The following is a 21,472-nucleotide window of genomic DNA, read 5'->3' on the forward strand; positions in this document are numbered from 1 at the left end:
ATCTTAGCTTTTTACGGTATTTTCTTAGAATTGAAGTAGCTTACTCACCTCGTGGTTATTTTTTGTCACAAACTAAGTATGTCACAGAGATTATAGAGAGATCAGGACTCTCAAATGAAAAACGGTTGACACTCCAGAGGTCATAAATGAAAAAATGAAGAAAAATGATGGAGAACCACTGCAAGATCCAACCCCATACAACAAATGATTGGAGCTTTATCCTACCTTTCTATTACTTGTCTTGATATCTCTCATGTTATTCATTCTGCCAGTCAATTTCAGCATGCTCCCACTACAGTACATATGAGTGTTGTAATGAGAATTATTAGATATATTAAGAATTCTATAAGTCATGGATTGTTTTTATCATCTTCTTCCTCATTAGAAGTCATTGCATACTCTGATTCTGACTGGGAAGGGGATGTGAATGATAGACGCTCAACTACTAGTTTGTGTGTTTTTGTAGGTGACTCCCTAATCTCCTAACGATGCAAGAAGCAACAAAAGATGTTTCTCTCCTCAACTGAAGCTGAGTATCGCGCCATGGCAACGACTATGTCTGAGTTAGTATGGTTGCGACAACTACTAGAGGATTTGAGAATTCACACCACAGAACCTTCCAGATTATGTTGTGACAACAAGTGTTGTATATATCGCGAGCAATCATACGTTTCATGAGAGGACAAAACACATTGAAATGGATTGCCACTATGTTCGGGAAGAATTTCTGCGGAAGACTATCACACTGCCTTATGTTCCATAAGAGTATCAACTCGTGGACTTCTTCACCAAAGCACTTCCTGCACCCAGATTTCACTTCCTACTTGGCAAACTCTCGATTGTTGCACCATGAGTTTGAAGGAGGGTATTAAGATATACATATATGTGTATATATATATATATATGTATATATACATATACATATATGTATATGTGTTTATTGTTAACCGAAATACCCATTAGGGGTATTTTGGTCTTTTCTCTATAATAGGCGTCAGCCCATTAGGGGCTGACAGGGCTGACATTTCTGCATTTTATTTCATGTATTTATTTTTGTTTTTTTCCTTTTTCACCTTTTTTGTCTTTTTCAAATTTGATGGGACAACTCCATATAGCTGTTGGAGCTGCCCCCAACAGCTATATTTATGACCGTTGGGTGCAACCCCAACAGCTATATGGAGTTGCACCCTATTGGCTCCATTGTATTATAAATGAGTGCTTCTACGCAATAACAAGTTTGTAAACCCTTGTGTGGGTGGTTTCGTGATTGAATCAAGTATTTTTACTTGATTGAAAGTGTGTTCTTGCATGTGTATCGGATTCAATCCACTTTATTACAACCCCCTCTTTTGGTTAGAACTGTAGGTTCAAGGACTATTGCCAACAAAAGAAATTGATCCTGGACTTTGACTTAACTGCCACCAAACCTCTCAATATCTGAAATATTATTCATTTTATATTTTTTGTTCATTCAACTTATGTAATTGGACACTTATATTTGGATGGTAATAGTTGTTATTAGTGAATGTATGGACCTTTTATAAAAAAAAATGGCATGGTTTTGAGGTTATTTTGGTAATTTTTCTTTGGAAACTAATGTCCACGAACCCGGGCTCGAGAGGCCCCGGTTTGAGTTGTTACATATATATAGCCAGCAATCATACATTCAATGAATGAACGAAGCACATCAAAGTGAATTGCCACTATGTTCGGGAAGAACACTTGAAAGGGACGACTGATTTATCATATATTTTGTCCAAATTTCATATTACGGACTTCTTCACCAAGGCTCTTCCTCTACCATGTTTCCTTTTTCTTCTTAACAAACTTTCGGTGATCTCACCGTAAGTTTGAGGGGGAGTGTTAAAATATATTGTGTATATATATATATTATGTTCTTTTATGTAAACTGAAATACCCATCAAGGGTATTTTAGTCTTTTCACTTATGTAATTGGTGTCAATCCACTAGGGGCAAGCTGATAAATTATTTTGTTTTCATTTTTTAAATATTTTAATCAATATAGTTGTTGGGCAGTCCAATTAGACATTGAACTGGTCCCAACGGCTATATTTATAATCATTGGGGCTGGTTCAACCTCTAGTTGGACCAGCCCATGTGTCTTCAAGTGTGCCTATTTAAAGGCACACTATACCTTGTATTTTGTAATGTTTTTTTAAGGATTTTTGTGGTTCAATACATATTAGATTTTTACATTGTGTTTTCTTTGTGATTAATGTTTGGTGATTATCTCCTTTGTGAGATTGTAATTGGTCCATTATCCGACCCTTTTGTATTTGTGCTCTCTTCTAGCCCTTAGTGGCATTCTATTGTATTTGTATTTGTTCATTTCAGGTCTTCCTCAATTGGGTCCGCATTATCGATCAATGAGATTTTTAATTCACATGTCTTCTAAAATTGAGTTCTAGCTAACCCACACCTCAATTAATCAAAACACCAAAGATGGCTATGACATCAACACTTAGGCATGCAACTGAGATGCATATGAACACTGCAAAAGTGGAGCCCTCTTCGTCACCAGCACTCTTCAATCAACAGTCTCTTGTTCCCAAAATGGCTCTAATAACATATGGAGAACAAGAGAGTAGAGGGAACAAGAAGGGTGAGAAGAAACCCTTGAAGAAACTTCATTACCAAGAAAGAAAAAACAAGAAAATACTCTTACGGGGTCGACCCCTCATGATTACATAAGAGGACAAAAATTGTTGACTCTAACCAACTGATAAAATACAGAAATGCCCTCATAAATAATCTTATGTACAAGAGAAGAGAGGGTGGTAGCACACTACTAAAGATACATATGGTACACTTCCATATAAAGAAGTCTACATTGTTCATGTAACGACCCCAACTCATACCTTTGAAAAATGCGGAATTTTTTTTTTTTATAGGAGTTGCGGAAAACTTCTCAGAAACCTGGGGTCCCTACAGTTCCAATTTCAGTTGGATAACCACACACCACAAACCAACTTACATTTATCATTCATAACCAACCAACTGAACTCTTTTATTCATTAATCAATAAGAGTCTCATATTCAATGTTAAAAGTAAAATAACAACTTGCAGAAAATAAGAAGAACTAAAAGAAAATAACAGTAGAGCCACTCTGTCCGTAAGTGAAGCAATCTGAAGCAAATGTGACCCTCGTGTCTCCTCAGAGCGAGTCAGTTTCACTGATCACCTGTATCTGGGAAAAACCAATAAAAGAAGAGAGTCAGAAATCCGAAGAATTCTGCGTACAGGTTTCCCTAATGAATCAAATAAGAAAAAGAACATAAATAAGATCCATGTAATATTTTAAAAGGATACAATTATAACCAAATTATAAGAAAATTAACCATTCATACAGAATTAAATTAAACATTAAGTATGAGGGAACACGAAATAAGTAACATTGATCACAATTTAATCAATAGGGCAATTAAATGCAAAATATCGACATTATGCAATGATCAACGTAAAACAACCAAGTGAATAGGTAAACATGCATGAACTAATGCATAGCAAGAATATGCATGATTTATGTGCGATGCATGAACCCTTATTATCTTTTATTTAAGATTCCCTCTTTTCATATGCATGACCTATTAAATGAACACAATCCTTAAGTTACTCTTTTTAATTTATCATTGCCCGCGGATACACCGAACGGATACAATCTCCGAGGTCAAGTAGGGTTCCCGGGATAACTTCACACACAATTTGTATTTTATTACCGGGTTCCAAACTTAACCCTCGACCGATATCAGGAAACAGCACCATCCATCGGAACCTTGAAAAACAGCATCCAAAGTCGGGGACACCATGGAAAACAGCATCCACTGGCGCCACTTTATTGGTATACCAAACAACAACAGTTGTGTCAAAACACACCACCCCCAGGAATACTGGCGGACTCTCCCTAAAACCGTGACCAGGAGAAGAACCTCAATATCGGGTTCAGGGGTAATAACGCACACGGAGTTTTTGTATCCTCACGGTTTCCCCAAACCGCAATATCCAAGATTCCCACGCTAAAGCAGGAACATCAAGGAGAAAGTGAATTACACTGTTTTTTACTTTCTTTTATCTGGTTATTAATTCATCTCTTTTACATTTGTAAATTTACATGCAGAATTAATAACATAAGCTTGCACATCAGCATGCTAAGCTTTTCGCGGGACCACAGCCCGTGACAACATAGAACAGTGCGGTAAAACAATAATATCACATTTGATTTGTTGCAATGTATCAAAATAACTTAAACAGAAAACGACTGGTTCTCGAGGCTCACCCAGCCCTTGATGATCCCATGCTTTCCAATGCGCATTCGTATATGCAAATTGTGCATGAAACAATAATTCCATAAACATAAGCATAAATTCACGCACCCACATTAAATGCAAGCTTTTTCTCAATACAGGTATTCATGTCATACATGATTTCATTTTATGCATCTATTCATGTCATATGCATGCTTTCAATTACGTGAACACTCATGCAATGTTCTATATATAATCGCATTAATTCTATGCAAACTCATGCATAAAAAAAAACAATCTTATCTCAAAACTTTAACTTAACATGAAACATTCAGTTAAAGCATTAGAAACAGCTTATACCATGGAAAACAGAAAACAGTTACATAACTAATTAAATCATGGCAGCACCCATAAACGTTTATGTTCCACTAATTACGTAGGGTATACCTAATAAGCTTTGCATGACCATGTGTGATTAAACCTGAGTATATATACATAGGAGAATTTAAATCAGTAATGTCAAAAGCATCTTCTAAACCTAACAAGTTTTTGGTATTCTTCCAACAATCTCTTTAGAGAAAACTATTAATGCCTGCCTATGCAAATAGCAGATATGCACCGCATTTTAGAAGCATCTAAGGTTTATATATATATATATATATATATATATATATATATATATATATATATATATAATTTTTTTTTTTTAAAAACAGAAAACAGCCCTGCCGAGCCCACTTGCTGGGATCAGGATGACCTTGCCAACCAACCCCTGGCAGGCCCATCTGCACTACATACAGGGCTGTTGTGCCAGCCTATAACTGATCCGTTAGCATACAGAAACACAAGGTATGCCCCTTGACATTAAAATTTCCTAGGGGTCCTAAAAGGATGAATTGACCCAAACCTGCACCAGTACATGTTCTAATATAACAAAAAGAAAAACTCAAAAAGAAAATTTTGGTTTAACAGTAAATCTGAACATGCACACATAATAGCTCTCTTACTAGACTCACCGTGACATAACACATTGTTTCCCTTTTTTTTTTTTTAACACCAGCCCAGCCGACCCAGTCGGCTGGTCTCAAACATACCCAGTTTCAGCCAGTCAGGCTAGTTGCGTCCACTCGACTGGGCCGTGTAGCACAAAAGAAGAGTTGGGGCCTGTTATCAGCAGGCCAGCGCATGTTTATGAACATATGCGAAATACTGGAAGTTGAAACCAAGGTTTTAAAACCCGTGACTCGGAACTCGACTCGTTCTTTATTGACTCGTGACTCGGCGGGTCAACTCGGTGACTCGGACCGGGTTTTGTTAACTTTTGATTTTAAAAGAAAAACAATATATAATTTGTCTGAAACCATGTTTTTGAGTAAACATAGTCTCCAAATGTCTGTAAGAATATAAAAACAACTGCAAAGACCTATAGAGGTTTGCTTGAATAATTGAATTTGATATCTATACAAGCACTTTGACAGTCAATTTGTCATGTGCCACAGAAATCTGGGAGTTTAAAGATTAAAAGTTTATTAGATGTAGAACAGTTGGTCACGACAAGCAAAAATTCATTAATTTTGCTAGTTTAAGTCCCGACTCCCAAACCATTTCATCAACTTGCAGAAAGTACTAGACTCTTTTAGCCTTACTCAAGACCTGGTTCTCCATTTCAACAGTTTATCTGATTTTTCATATCAATCCCAATTTTGAGGTAAACAAGGTCTGAAACTGCAAAATAGACCATTTTTTATTTGACAAAAGCAAATGCATACAAAAATCTCCTGGTTTTGCCAATAGAGTAAGTTTTTCAATGTATGTTTTTACACAGTCAATTGTATATACAATCTATTAGAACACAATTTTTTTTTTCAAATAGTTTGTCAACATGTAAGCAAGTTTCTCAAGGGCTTCACAAATCAATGGCCTACAATATGCCAAAATTCCATGACTCAAAAAAACATATTTTTACATAAAAAAATATGATAAAGGTGTGATTCCTAGCAAATAAACCATGTTGAACACATATATGAGGTCAGATTGCTTAGATACAACTTGCATCTATTATTTTTCAACTAGATTGTACAGACAGTAAACAGTAGACTGCATATATGTAAATATATCATTACCATTTGAAACTCAAAAAACAAATTTCAAACATCCCAGAACTCGCCCGAGTCAGGCCGAGTCAAGCCCGAGTTTTGGCAAACCGAGTTTGCCTTGCCGGGTTGACTCGCTGGAGGGCCGAGCCGAGCCGAGTCAGCCGAGTCAACGAGTTGACTCGGCGAGTTTTAAAACACTGGTTGAAACACGCTGCAACCTCACATAGTATGCATATTGAGCATGCATGAACCTAAAGTTTTGATTTCTTTCCTAGATGGGTATGCTTCCTTCATGAGTATTATTCATATGCTTAGAACAAGAACACAAGCAAAACCAAAGTTTCATCCATGATTCATGCTTACACAAACAAAGCAACATAATTCAAGTGTCCTTCAACATGATATTTCTGAAAACCCAAAATAATCAAGAACAAACACCTAATAACTTATATTTTCTATGTAATAGAATTCTGTTTGGAGTAGAAATGATCTACACAGAAAATCTTTGTTGTTAGGCTCATAAAATCTAAAATACCACCGTGAACCCAAGCCTTACAAAAACCCCAGTACTATGTATGGCTGAAACAAACTTGTCACCAAGACTTACGATGATATACAGTTGGCGTTGGCGCACATGATGCCTAGTTAAGTTATGAGAAAATCACATTCTTGACATGCATTGAAATACACACAGTTTATGAAATCTGGAATTTAGGAAACACACCACATGTATCTCAAAAATTTCGAACAAGTGGCCCAGTCAAAACTGGGTCTAGCACACAGCCAGACCCACCCAGCCGACCCAGTGGGCTGGGTCAGGTACTCAGCCCAGCCAACAGAGTGCCTGGGCCCTAAGCACAAAAAAAAAGTTTGTTAACTCTGTTTTTTTTCAAAAGATTACATTTACATCTAATTTATTACACAGCAACCTTCAAGAGGATGGAAATACATGGATTTCATCCATGGATCTTAGAGTAAACGTCTAGATTTACTCATCCCTATGCTTTTACACCAAAATACTTACATGGAAATCGAACCCATGTTCGTTTTCCTCACTTAACCCAAAGGAAAAGCCCGTACCTTTGAATCGGTGTTAGGTGGCTGCTGAAACTGCTTGCCGTGAGAGAAAGGAGGTCGTTGATGGCCTTGTTGGCTGGGAACAGCAGCTAGGGCTGGCGTCGGTGGTTGCCGCACCCAAGGGAAAGGACAGGAGAAGGGCTGCTGGTGGCTGCAGCGTTCCGGCGACCTTCACCTCCCCAATGCACGCCCACACGAGAGAGAGAGACGAGGGAAGAGAGAAACGAGGGAAGAGGGTGAGACCCCCTCTTCCACCTCCCTTTTATCGCCGAACCCCCCCCCCCCCCTTCTTGCCGAGATGGGTGGGGATCGGTTACGCCAGCCGACCCCCCCCCCCCTTCCTTCCTTTCTGGTAACAGCAGGAATCGTGCCCTAGGCACGATTCTTGCTTTTCCCCTTCTTTAAAACCCTGCAGCCCGATATAGGGTTTTAAAAACCCTATCGGGTTACGGATCCGGGTCGGGTCTGACCCGGGTCCAAGAGTTTTTCTTGCTTTTAAATTAAATTTTATATTTTTTTTCGTTACCTACCTGCTACAGGGGACATGACTCGGGTCCGAACCCGGGACCCGGTGCATGTTCACCTGATTATTAGGGTCCACAAGTTTGGACCCGCAACCCATTGCGAAGTGGATCCATAGGCTGGGTCCAAATGGATCCAACTATGGATCCCTTGCATATTCTTATAAATCTTTTTATTAACTTATTAAATTACATATATATATATATATATTTCAAATATGATATAATTACATATGGATCATGGATCCGAAAGGTGGATCCCAGGCCCATAACACATAAGTTTTTTTTTTTAAATCGTGGTTATTACATCTCTACCCCCTTAAAAGAATTTTGTCCTCAAAATTAAAATGGCTACAAAAGTGTGGGTAGTACGGAAATCAAGTATATCATAAGTTTAATGGTCGATAACCAAGAGGATACCTTCGATCAAAACAGTCTCATCCTTCTGCGTAGAGGTCGTAACAGCATAAACTCTCCCGTTGGTCTTTCTTTGGCCTTGTTGTTGAGGTCTTTGTTGTTGTTGTTGTAGCTGTTGTTGTCCTCCCTGAGCTGCTGGCGGGTTTGGACAGTAGGGAGCGATGTGCCCAGGCTGTTGGCATCGGTAGCAAACTCCCTTGAACATCGGACAAAAACCCTGAGGATGACTTTCATTACATCTACGACACATTGATTGGGTTTTCCCCTGTTGCTGCCTCTGCTGAGGTTGTCCTTGATGCGCACCTTGATGACGTCCCTCTTGGGTTCGCTGCCTCTTGCCACCCTGAGCCTTTCCGTCTATCGGTGGGTCCTTCCTCTTTCCGCCCGAAGCATCCCCTTCATTCGTACCTCCCTTTTGTGATACATTCCTAGACCTCTCCCAGTCCTTGGTCAGAACCGTGGCTGACTCGATCGCATCGGCCAAGGTAGGAGGCCGACCTGACAGTACGCGAGCTCGTAATCCATCCTTTAGTCCGTGCACGAACTTCGACGCCCTTGCCTTCTCATTCCTGAAAAGGTTCGGACAGTACCTCTCAAGGTTCCGGAACTTGGTAGTGTAATCTACCAGACTCATGGTTCTCTGAGTCAAATCAAGGAACTCCCGTTGCATCTGTTCCTCAACGTATGCGGGGAAATACGCATCCAGAAACTCTTCCCTGAACGTCTCTCTGGAGATCTCGTCCCAATCGGCGAACTTCACCCTTCGCAGGGTGTCCCACCACTTCTTGGCATCGCCCTTTAGACGGTACGTGCCAAAAGATGTCTTTCTGTCCCCAGGAACAAACAAGACGTCGAACGCCCGTTCCAACTCCTCAACCCAGTTCTCCGCTGCCTCTGGGTTTGCCTCTCCTGAAAAGGAAGGCGGGTCCAACTTCAGAAACCTTTCGAAAAAAACTCTGCCCGCGTTTGGAACAATATTGACAGGAGGGTCACGAGTCGCTGCCTGCGCGGCTGCCTGTGCAGCCTGTGCCGCTTGGGCCGTTTGTATAGCCTGTGCCGCCTGGAGGTTATGGGCCGCTTGCAGCGTCTGCGCTGTTTGTGTCGCCTGAGCCGTCATGGTCTCCGTCAAGGTATGAATGGCTTCCATCATGAAATCCCTTTACTCCTGCCAGTTCGCGGGAGCAGCAGTAGAGGACGAAGCACATCTGCGGGTATAATGCGACAGCTACAACGTAAATCCTTTCTACAAATTAGACTCCTACTGATCCTACTCTCTTAGGGTTGATCACGAACAATAATTTTTCATGAAATCACACAAGACTTTTAAATTCACAACAAGGAATATTAAACTATAATTTCAATCAATCACACAAAATTTACATACTTAAAGTAAAAGTATTAAATAACCATACCAGTGAAGAAGACTGCTCTGGAGGACGAGTCACACTTGTCGACGCTTCAGGACAGGGCTCATATACCAAAATTTAGAAATTTAACACAAGAAAGATGATAAAAGTGTAAGTCTTTGTGGTCGCTTTGATACCAAACCTGTAACGACCCCAACTCATACCTTTGAAAAATGCGGAAATTTTTTTTTATAGGAGTTGCGGAAAACTTCCCAAAGACCTGGGGTCCCTACAGTTCCAATTTCAGTTGGATAACCACACACCACAAACCAACTTACATTTATCATTCATAACCAACCAACTGAACTCTTTTATTCATTAATCAATAAGAGTCTCATATTCAATGTTAAAAGTAAAATAACAACTTGCAGAAAATAAGAAGAACTAAAAGAAAATAACAGTAGAGCCACTCTGTCCGTAAGTGAAGCAATCTGAAGCAAATGTGACCCTCGTGTCTCCTCAGAGCGAGTCAGTTTCACTGATCACCTGTATCTGGGAAAAACCAATAAAAGAAGAGAGTCAGAAATCCGAAGAATTCTGCGTACAGGTTTCCCTAATGAATCAAATAAGAAAAAGAACATAAATAAGATCCATGTAATATTTTAAAAGGATACAATTATAACCAAATTATAAGAAAATTAACCATTCATACAGAATTAAATTAAACATTAAGTATGAGGGAACACGAAATAAGTAACATTGATCACAATTTAATCAATAGGGCAATTAAATGCAAAATATCGACATTATGCAATGATCAACGTAAAACAACCAAGTGAATAGGTAAACATGCATGAACTAATGCATAGCAAGAATATGCATGATTTATGTGCGATGCATGAACCCTTATTATCTTTTATTTAAGATTCCCTCTTTTCATATGCATGACCTATTAAATGAACACAATCCTTAAGTTACTCTTTTTAATTTATCATTGCCCGCGGATACACCGAACGGATACAATCTCCGAGGTCAAGTAGGGTTCCCGGGATAACTTCACACACAATTTGTATTTTATTACCGGGTTCCAAACTTAACCCTCGACCGATATCAGGAAACAGCACCATCCATCGGAACCTTGAAAAACAGCATCCAAAGTCGGGGACACCATGGAAAACAGCATCCACTGGCGCCACTTTATTGGTATACCAAACAACAACAGTTGTGTCAAAACACACCACCCCACAGGAATATTGGCGGACTCTCCCTAAAACCGTGACCAGGAGAAGAACCTCAATATCGGGTTCAGGGGCAATAACGCACACGGAGTTTTTGTATCCACACGGTTTCCCCAAACCGCAATATCCAAGATTCCCACTCTAAAGCAGGAACATCAAGGAGAAAGTGAATTACACTGTTTTTTACTTTCTTTTATCTGGTTATTAATTCATCTCTTTTACATTTGTAAATTTACATGCAGAATTAATAACATAAGCTTGCACATCAGCATGCTAAGCTTTTCGCGGGACCACAGCCCGTGACAACATAGAACAGTGCGGTAAAACAATAATATCACATTTGATTTGTTGCAATGTATCAAAATAACTTAAACAGAAAACGACTGGTTCTCGAGGCTCACCCAGCCCTTGATGATCCCATGCTTTCCAATGCGCATTCGTATATGCAAATTGTGCATGAAACAATAATTCCATAAACATAAGCATAAATTCACGCACCCACATTAAATGCAAGCTTTTTCTCAATACAGGTATTCATGTCATACATGATTTCATTTTATGCATCTATTCATGTCATATGCATGCTTTCAATTACGTGAACACTCATGCAATGTTCTATATATAATCGCATTAATTCTATGCAAACTCATGCATAAAAAAAAACAATCTTATCTCAAAACTTTAACTTAACATGAAACATTCAGTTAAAGCATTAGAAACAGCTTATACCATGGAAAACAGAAAACAGTTACATAACTAACTAAATCATGGCAGCACCCATAAACGTTTATGTTCCACTAATTACGTAGGGTATACCTAATAAGCTTTGCATGACCATGTGTTTTATCACCTTATAAACAGGTGTGGCTATAAAAAAAAAATCAATTGGGTGATTAAACAACCTGTAACGACCCCAACTCATCCCCTTTGAAAATGCGGAAATTTTTTTTTTTTTAAAACAATGTGGAAAACTTCTCAGAGAGCCGGGGTCTTCACAGTTCCAATTCCAACTGGATAGCTATAAACCACAAAGGAACTTGCAATTAACATCCATAATCTAACCAATACCTTTATTCATAAATTAAGAACTAGTCTCAAAACAAAATGTTTGACTCAACAGAACGTAACGTAAACACTGATGAAAATAAGCAAATGTCAAGAATACTAGACTGAAAAACCAAAATAAAGAGTCACTCTGTCCACAAAGAAGACTGTCAAAACTCATTGTGACTTCTGCGCCCTCACAGTAGCTTTCGACTTCACTGATCACCTGTTCCTGCGAAAAACCAATGAAGTAGGGTGTCAGAATCGAAATCCTGAGCACAGCTACTTCTTAATGAAACAAGTGAGATAAAGTGTTAAGATGAGATATCATGTAACAATTGAAGAAAATACATGCAAGACCATTTATAGCATTTTGGAGATTTATTCATGCAACAATCATAAATGCTAAGCATGCAAATACAGTAAAGTAGTAGCATGTACTAAAACTTCAGCATTGAACAAGAAATAAACATTCAACACTGACCATCATGTAATGATTAAGGGAATCATTAAAGTATGCATGATCTAATGCATAACAGAAAATGCATGACTTTTGTGCAATGCATGAATCATTTTATTATCTTCCATTTAAGTTTTTTGTTTCCTTATGCATGTCCTATTAAATGCATACAGCTTTAAGTTTCTCTTTTTAATTACCGTTGCCCGCGGATACACCAAACGGGTACAAACCTCGAGGTCAAGTTAGGTTTCCAGGGTAGCTTAGCACACAATTTGTATTTTATTACTGGGTCCCAACTTAGCCCTCGACCGAATCACCTTCGGAACATTAGACCTCCACATCTAATGTCGGGGACACCCCACGCCCACAAGTGTCGCTTCCTTGGTACCAAAAACAACAGCTGTGTCAAAACACACCACCCGTAGGTAAAGTGGCGGACTCTCCCTAAAACCGTGACCAGGAGAAGGAACCTCAATATCGGGTTCAGGGGACCAAAATTAAGCACACGGAGTTTTGTATCCTCACAGTCTCCCCAAGACCGGATTTCTAATATCCCCATTCTCTAGATGGGTGATCCCAGAAGGTATATTACACTGTGCTTTATTATTACTTTTTATTAAAAATTAATTTCTTAAATTTTGCAATATCATATGAAAAAAAGAAAGATAAAAGCTCGCATCTATCTCACGAGAGCCATCACAGGACTCCGGCATGTGGAAACATATAAAACAGTGCAATAAGGTTGAAATATTAATAAAACATGATCTTTGCAATGCATTGAAATGAGTAAGGGAAAACATTTTCACAGCTCGGGTTTACCAAACCCTCGGTGATTCATTCTGATCACCGAATACACTAATGCAAGAATCAGAATCATATGTAATGTATGCAGTGGTCTTAACATGCCTACAAGGTATAGTCATATATGTATCAAATTAATCCATTGATAATAAACATGAAATATGACATTCCCATATGCAAATTAAACTGCCCACGTTATACCTCTTTTCCCGTGCATATGTATGGTATGCGCATGCATGCATCTTTATGCAATCATTACCACATATGCTTCTAACCATGAACCGTATTGAGATGGGCAAAGGAGCATTCATGTATTTATGTATATGCGACAACACACGTCAAGTTCATCAATGTGTAAGCATGTTCCAACAGACATGTAAACCGCCTCAACTCCTAACATAAAGAGAAATAAAAATGTAGGTACATAATTCATGCTCAAAATTTATCATGCATCAAGAGATTAGAATTTCAACTTTACTAATCACACAACGAGGCCTTGGTTTCATATGCTAACACACTTATGTTACTCACATGATACAATTTCCACATGAAAAAAATTCTGTATTTAACAGCCCAGCCCAGCCGACCCTGTCGGCTGGGTCTGACAGCATATACGCAGGCCCAAAACAGGGACTGCGTATGCTGCCCGGAAACATATCACAAAAGGGGAGCCTTATGTTAACCTCCATGTTCATATATACATATATATATATATATGTATATATATATCCATATATATATATACATATATATATATATGTGAAAAGATCAAACCCAGCCCAGCCGACCCTGTCGGCTGGGTCTGACAGAATATTCACAGGCCCAGTTTGGGCCTGTGTATGCTGCCAGGAAGTCCCACCTATACAGAAAATTTTCTGTATATAGTATATGCAAAAACTTTCTCAAAGCCAAGGCCCAGGCCAGCACCCACTTACTGGGTCAACTGGGCCTGCCCCAGCCCTGCCAAAACCAACCACACACCCAGCCAAGCACTTGGTTGGGCCTGTCGGTTCGGCCAGCAGCTGGCAGTCAGCTGAGTGCCACTCGGCTGGCTGCCAGCCAGCCAATCCAACAGCCGAACCCTAAACAAAACAAAAATTAGATTTCAAAATTATCCTACCCTTTTGTATTTGTGCTCTCTTCTAGCCCTTAGTGGCATTCTATTGTATTTGTATTTGTTCATTTCAGGTCTTCCTCAATTGGGTCCGCATTACCGATCAATGAGATTTTTAATTCACATGTCTTCTAAAATTGAGTTCTAGCTAACCCACACCTCAATTAATCAAAACACCAAAGATGGCTCTGACATCAACACTTAGGCATGCAACAGAGCATGCAACAGAGATGCATATGAACACTGCAAAAGTGGAGCCCTCTTCGTCACCAGCACTCTTCAATCAACAGTCTCTTGTTCCCAAAATGGCTCTAATAACATATGGAGAACAAGAGAGTAGAGGGAACAAGAAGGGTGAGAAGAAACCCTTGAAGAAACTTCATTACCAAGAAAGAAAAAACAAGAAAATACTCTTACGGGGGCCGACCCCTCATGATTACACAAGAGGACAAAAACTGTTGACTCTAACAAACTGATAAAATACAGAAATGCCCTCATAAATAATCTTATGTACAAAGAGAAGAGAGGGTGGTAGCACACTACTAAAGATACATATGGTACACTTCCATATAAAGAAGTCTACATTGTTCAACAGGTGCAAAAAAAGTGAGTTCATTTTCTTTCCAAGCCACTTATTTGGCAAGTTGATTCTACATGAAGAATGGTAGTGCCATTTTTCTATATGAACTTTTCCCTTTTCCATATATCTCATAAAAGCAAATAAGCAAGAAGCCTTTGGAACAATAAGCCTTCAGTTTCCTCAAAAGCAAATATCACACAAAGTAAATATGAAAGAGCACATACATTAGTCATCTACAGAGGAAATATATTAATTAAGGCTAGAGTTACCAAAGTAAGAACATAACCTGAGACATCACCCCAACAAAGTCTCACCATCAACTGAGGCCTTGAATGACCATACTAGAAATTGCTTTTGAAATTATGCTCAGCAGTTTTTTGACAAAAAAGTTATAGAATCTTTGGACAATAAAAGTTGTATCACCTATAAAATAGATAGAAAGCACATAGAACACCTTCACTGCAATTTCTTTCAATTTCTTTCTTCCAAGCATAAGAAAATAACAGATAGTAATCAAGAATCTCCTCCTCAGACAATAATTAAGTACAAATCAAATTTCAATGAGTATGAAGTTAAACAATGTGTTTCTATATGGCATACACAAGAATTTATAAAATGACACAATTAAATGCCCTTCTGCACAGAAGTACAACTTTTTCACTAAATGCTTAAAATCCTCTAATGTATATAATCAGTAACTTTCTTTAGAATGTCTAGAAGAAAATAAAATAACTTCCTTTAGAAAGTCTAGAAGAAAATATTCTTACATGCTCAATAAAAGTATGATGATACAGGCATGAAACAAGAAATGATCTTTTCATGTAAATGGCAAATTCAAATTAAAAGGCTAATAAAAAACAAATTTCAGTTTGGCCTCCATTGATACTAAAGTTTGTCCATCATGACATTTTTTTGGCTTTGGGATTGCTTCGTAGTTTACAAGTGACAATCAATCATTCGACCTGATTACCATTTTTTCACTTTTGCAACATAGACAACAATCATAAAGGAAATCAAACACTGTCCACCACTTGGTAAGACTCTTGAAACAGTAACATCCTATGTCACAAGGATTCGGCCAGACAGGTGCCGCACCCGCGTCGACGCGACGCGACGCAGGTGCGCGTGCAGCACCCAGTGCGGTCAACCCGACCCTGGGTGTGGTCAATGCACCCAAGGTCATTTTTTGGATTTTTTAAAAAAAATAATTCTGGGCTGCGGAATCAAAAACCCAAACTTTTTCGCGAAAAACGATCAAAAGATGGAAAAAAGAAAACTCACTAAATTCTGAGAGGACCAACAGGAAGATGAAGATGGAGGAGATGAGGGTGATGAGCCCTCCGGAGAGCGTCCTGCTGTAGAAGTCATCGTTGATCTTCGGGTAGGCGTCGAGATTCCTGAGCTTGTTCATCATCTCTATGGCCCTCCTGGCCGCCGGAAAATAGGCAAGCTGGGAATTCTGGCGAGGGAATCTAGGGTTTCCGCTCTCTCCCCACAACCCTCTTCCTCTCCCTCTTTATTTTGCCGGCAGAGCTACTGTGGAATACTCTCCTATTTTTTTGTCCTTTTTTTACATACGAAACTTCCTTTTTGGGGGGTTTATTTATTATTTGTCTTCTATATGAGGGTTGGCATTTTTCCGAACGGTACAATCCCGTGACGATGTATGACATCCAAAGGTCAAGTCCAAGGACTCATGAGTCATGACCACGGTTGTCATTGGTTGGTGGATCGGATATCCGATTCAGACACAGGAAGGTGTGAGCTCCCAGGTAGCACGCAATGAGGTTCGGATTCGGGTTTGAATTACATGGGGTAGAGGAGACCTTCAAGGTAGCTCAAACTCGTCCCACGTAATTGAAAATAAAAAGTATTAAAATGTATTATTTCAATTAAAAAGTTATATACATAGCTCACAGGGGCTATCCTTTTCTGACTCAGGGCTACCATAGTTGTCATTTGACATGGGATGACCATGGTACATACGGGTGGGCAACCGGCCCAGCAGCCTGATGGGCTAAGCCTACCCGGCACAGGCCCAGTTTGGGTCGTGATTTTAGAAACCCCATTTGTTATATACGTGAGATGGGCTAAGGCCAGCCCGTGGGCTATCGGGGTCATTTTGGTCCATTTTTTGGATTTTAAAAAAAAAATGGGCTGTGGTACCCCCGAACCCCCTTCTCTCTCTCTCTCTCTCTCTCTCTCTCTCTCTCTCTCTCTCTCTCTCTCTCTCTCTCTCTATATATATATATATATATATATATATATATTATTTATTTATTTTTATTTTTATTTTTTTATTTTTTTTTGCCGCACCCCCGCACCCAATGTTTTTGAAAGTGCCGCACCCCCGCCCCGCACCCATGTGACATAGGTAACATCTAATTGCATGTTAAATCAACAATCAGATTTTAACTGCACCAGGTAAATCAATTGTTAAGCTTGAAAATAAGGTAGGAAAGGGAAAACAAAGCAGGCTTCTTGAGTATGATAGTCAGATATAATAAAGAATTAAAAGTTGATGTCAGACAACCTATATAATGGGAAGATATATGCATAGTATCAATATAAGGTAAATACACACTGTGGTGGCTAATTTAGGCAAAATGAAATTGTTCAACACAAGGTTGTAAGTATTGTACCATTACCTGTATCAGTCGGGCCCAAATTAAGACCATATCGTATTTTATGGTAAAATATCATAAATTTTTAATAAAAAAAAATTAAAAATAAGAAAACATTAGCAAAAATTCTAAAAAAAATATATCACATGAAACAATGATGAATTGCACAAAATACAACCATAAAATCACATATGAAGCATTTATATCTCTATGAGCTGCATAAGACATCATCAAACATCAACTAATATAGAATCATAGATAACATTGCATGCATATCTCATAAGAACAATACAAAATCTTGCAATTAAGAACATGCCACAAGACTCATACTTTCATATTACATAAACAAAAATATTATGGCAATAGTTTCACTCAATTTTCAATCGGTTTTCAGCCATTACTTGAGTGCCTCATTGTCATGTTGGATCATCTGATGCAATCTTTGTTGGAGGAGTGTAAAACCTGATTTCTACCTTGATATAAATCTCTAATTTTCACAAATCCAACTTCGCGGTAAGTTGGCAGGGGTTGTAGGGGGCAGCACCCCCGAGGCAAAAAAAATTGGAGAGTAGCTTTGTAATTTTACTCATAATAAAAAAATTTACCTTAACCTAATTCTTTGAGTGGAAAATGGTGAAAATGCACTTTTACTTTAGCAAACCGTAAAATTCCTCTCCTGTGTGCACGGATCGGCTCTCAAATCGCTCTCACAAGTCCTAGGGTGCATCGATATTAATTGATTTTACACAAATGAGGGAGTCGGCCCTCAAGAGGTCTTTAAAAACCAAAACAGAAAAATTATAATTTGGTCCTTTTTTAAGAGTGTTGACCCTGTATCGTACGATACACCTAATACGGGCATGTATCATACGATACACACTCATATCGTGATACAAGTGCATAGCATATCGATATTCTAAGTAGTAATGAAATGTATCATACTAAATCGTATGATATGATACATACAAGTACAACATTGGTTCAATATGTGCAAACCATATACACAAGTTGGATTCGATCACAACAATCATTGAATTGGCTAATATGACGAACAAATAATTTATTCATAAAGTCATGATCAGCAGGATGCAAAGAGAGGAATGACCACCATGCCAAACTCACATCATCCTGATGTCTATTGCTGCATTTTGGTCACAAACTCTGCTCTGGCAAGGCGCACTAACAACAGTGCTGCAAGAAATATTGCAATAATAAGCATCAAGAAGACACCGTTCCATCCTTTTGATGATATGTATCCAGTCAGCAGTGGCCCCAAAGCTGCACCAACTGAGCCAGTGCCATCAATAATGGCTGTTACAGTAGCTAAAGCTCGTGAATTTCCTGTGGTGGCACTTTGAGTGCCAAGATCAGCTGCCACAGCGGTGGTGATCAAAGAATAAGGTCCATTAACAAACAAACCTGAAACAAACATCAGAGTAATGTTTGCAGACATGGAGAAGCTTCCATAGATGCGATATAAAACAAGTGTTGGAATTGACAAACAAAAGAATATAATTGATGTAATAGCACGAGCTTCAAGCCTATCTGATATGTATCCAGCCAAAATTCCACCAAAAACACCTCCAACATCAAATAAGGTAGAAAGGATACCAGCAGTCTTGTGAGATAAAAATGAACCAGCAACAGCTACAGATTCAGAAAAAAAACGTGTGATCAATTACCAAACTTTGCGAAGCCCAAGAAAGTTAATGACGCATTTGTCAAATGAATAGCAAATTGAACCAAGACACAGCCGACAAGCGAACCTGTATGCCTAAGGTAGAAAGGCAACCAATACAAGAAAGTGTAAGCAACAAGCTTGGAGAAGAACAGGCAGAAGGCATAGGGAGCTACACCAGGTATCATCCAAGCATCAAAGAAACCAATTGCTCTTGATGCAGGCAAGTCAGATGAGTGAAGCAGAGATTCGATTTCATCCTCGTTACCTTCATCTATTTTCTCTAAATTCTCACCCAAAATTGTCCCATTCTCGGGATTTGATTCTGGAACCAAAACCAACACTTGATGATTACTGTTCATTCCCTTAACTTGCTCTGGTTGCACACGAGTGCTCAACTCTAATTCCTGTGAAGGGGAATCGAATCCCGCATCTTCAGGATTCACCACTAGAAAAAGGTATACTATAACACCCATCAAAGCAATTGCAATTCCAGGCAACACAAACGACCAACCCCAACCATACTCCAAAGCCCACGACGCGATCAACGAACCACATATATTACCAAATGAGGTGTGCGAATTCCACAAGCCCATTATCAAACCTCTCTTCGATTTCCCGAACCAATTCCCGACAACAGCAACGACAGAAGGCCATCCAGTGGATTGGAATACCCCACAAATCATTTGAAGAACTAAGAAATAAGCAAAGGAATGAACCCTCAACCAATACCCCATCCCAAACAGCACCGTGAATAGGCCGCTACCCAACATTCCGAAAGCCAGAAAAACCCGAAGATCAATCCGGTCGCCGACATGGCCAGCAAAATACATACCCAACGAATAAACCGAAAGAAAAGCAACATCCAGCTCTCCTAATCTATGGGTTCCATGATCGCCATTGAACGGAGCCCACCCACCACCATCGCCAAAACTAGAATTCCTAGGAATCGAGTCTGCGTTCCCCGCAAATTCAGGATTCTCGATCCCGTCTATTGCGATTTTCGGTCCGAGAACGCTCTTGACGATACTTGGAGGCTTTCTAGACGCATGAAAACAAGCATAGGCTAAGAATGTGATAACGAAAACAAAGATCTGGAAGAAGGTGAAGTTTCTGCTGTTTGTTTTGGGGTTTAAGAGATGAACGCCGGGTGGTAATCCCCTAACTTCCATGTTCTACCCAAAAGCACGATCAATCAACATTTGTAACAAGAGAAACCCAAAATTCTGAAGATCATTGGGGTGAAAGTAGAAGCACGCACGTATCCAAACACCCACATCAGAGGAGGATGAGAAATTGTCACCGGGAATATTTTGGAAGGATCCAAGGGGTGGAGAGGAGGCATGGCCGCGACGAATCGCCAATCCTCAATTCTCGGTAGAATTACAGAACAAGCAATCGTCAGAGAGAAGGCGTACGTAGATACTGATTGTCCTTGGACATGTAAAAAGATCGGGAAATGACCTTACTTTAGGAAGCTTGTGTTCTGCCCGAAACACAAACACAAATTCGCGTGTTCCTGTGTGTATACTGACGAATATCTTAGATAACTCACGATGACTTTATAATAAAATAACGTATAAAAAAAATAGATATGTTTTTTGGATGGAAATGTTCTCTCGTATGATAAATATGCATTTGACAAAAATGTCCTCTCACTCTCGTGTACAGATTTACACGTTTCACCTTTGTTTTTAGCTTGTGCTACAATACATGGCCACCTTCTCGTTCTTGCCTTATTAAATAGAAAACTTTTGTTGGTTTGTTCATACATCGTTGAGATAATTATAAATCGAACAAGTGGTTCAATCATTGGTGGGCGTCAAAAGGAGATTTGTCGGCCATCTCTTTTTACAGTCTTCTCTTCTTCTTTATTTTCGTTAGGCAACATAAAAAAAAACAATAAAGCACAAACATTTCAACAAGTGTCGTGAGTACATTTTCATGTCATCATGCTATTGTTGGAGAACGTATGTTGGTGTGAGTGTCATTAAGGCATTGTTTTGTTATTCCAAGTAGATTTTATCGTTTCAACGGTTGGAAACTTGAAGACATTTGTAAGACGCTGGGACCTGTTGACAAGAATGCTTGATTACAGATGCGAGCAAGGTTCTCTACCCCATCCGGTATCGTCCATTCACTCAGTATATGCAATGTAACACAAATTGTGGTTGTAGTGACATGTATATCGATTTGTGAGATATTGTTTCATT

At 39.1% G+C, this 21,472-nt stretch overlaps 1 protein-coding gene across 3 annotated transcripts in view; it reads right to left on the minus strand.

Annotated features, from left to right (window-relative positions):
- The window catches only part of LOC149849241 (putative glycerol-3-phosphate transporter 5), a 68,533-nt gene extending 47,820 nt beyond the window's left edge, over window positions 1–20,713 (minus strand). For 2 of the 3 annotated variants that reach the window (XM_090013809.1, XM_090013817.1), the window contains exons 1-2: window positions 19,348–20,713; window positions 18,704–19,228 (exon numbers count right to left, since the gene is read on the minus strand). In XM_090013809.1, coding sequence (XP_089869935.1) covers window positions 18,717–19,228; window positions 19,348–20,431 — 1,596 coding nt within the window. In that variant the 5' untranslated portion in view covers window positions 20,432–20,713 and the 3' untranslated portion in view covers window positions 18,704–18,716. Of the gene's footprint in view, window positions 1–18,594; window positions 19,229–19,347 lie in introns of those variants that run through there. The other variant, XM_090013825.1, reaches the window with a different exon arrangement.
- Window positions 20,714–21,472: the final 759 nt, after the last annotated feature.

This window comes from Nuphar pumila, chromosome 1 (assembly GCF_984573655.1).
Source record: "Nuphar pumila chromosome 1, dmNupPumi1.hap1.1, whole genome shotgun sequence".
Classification (NCBI taxonomy): domain Eukaryota; kingdom Viridiplantae; phylum Streptophyta; class Magnoliopsida; order Nymphaeales; family Nymphaeaceae; genus Nuphar; species Nuphar pumila.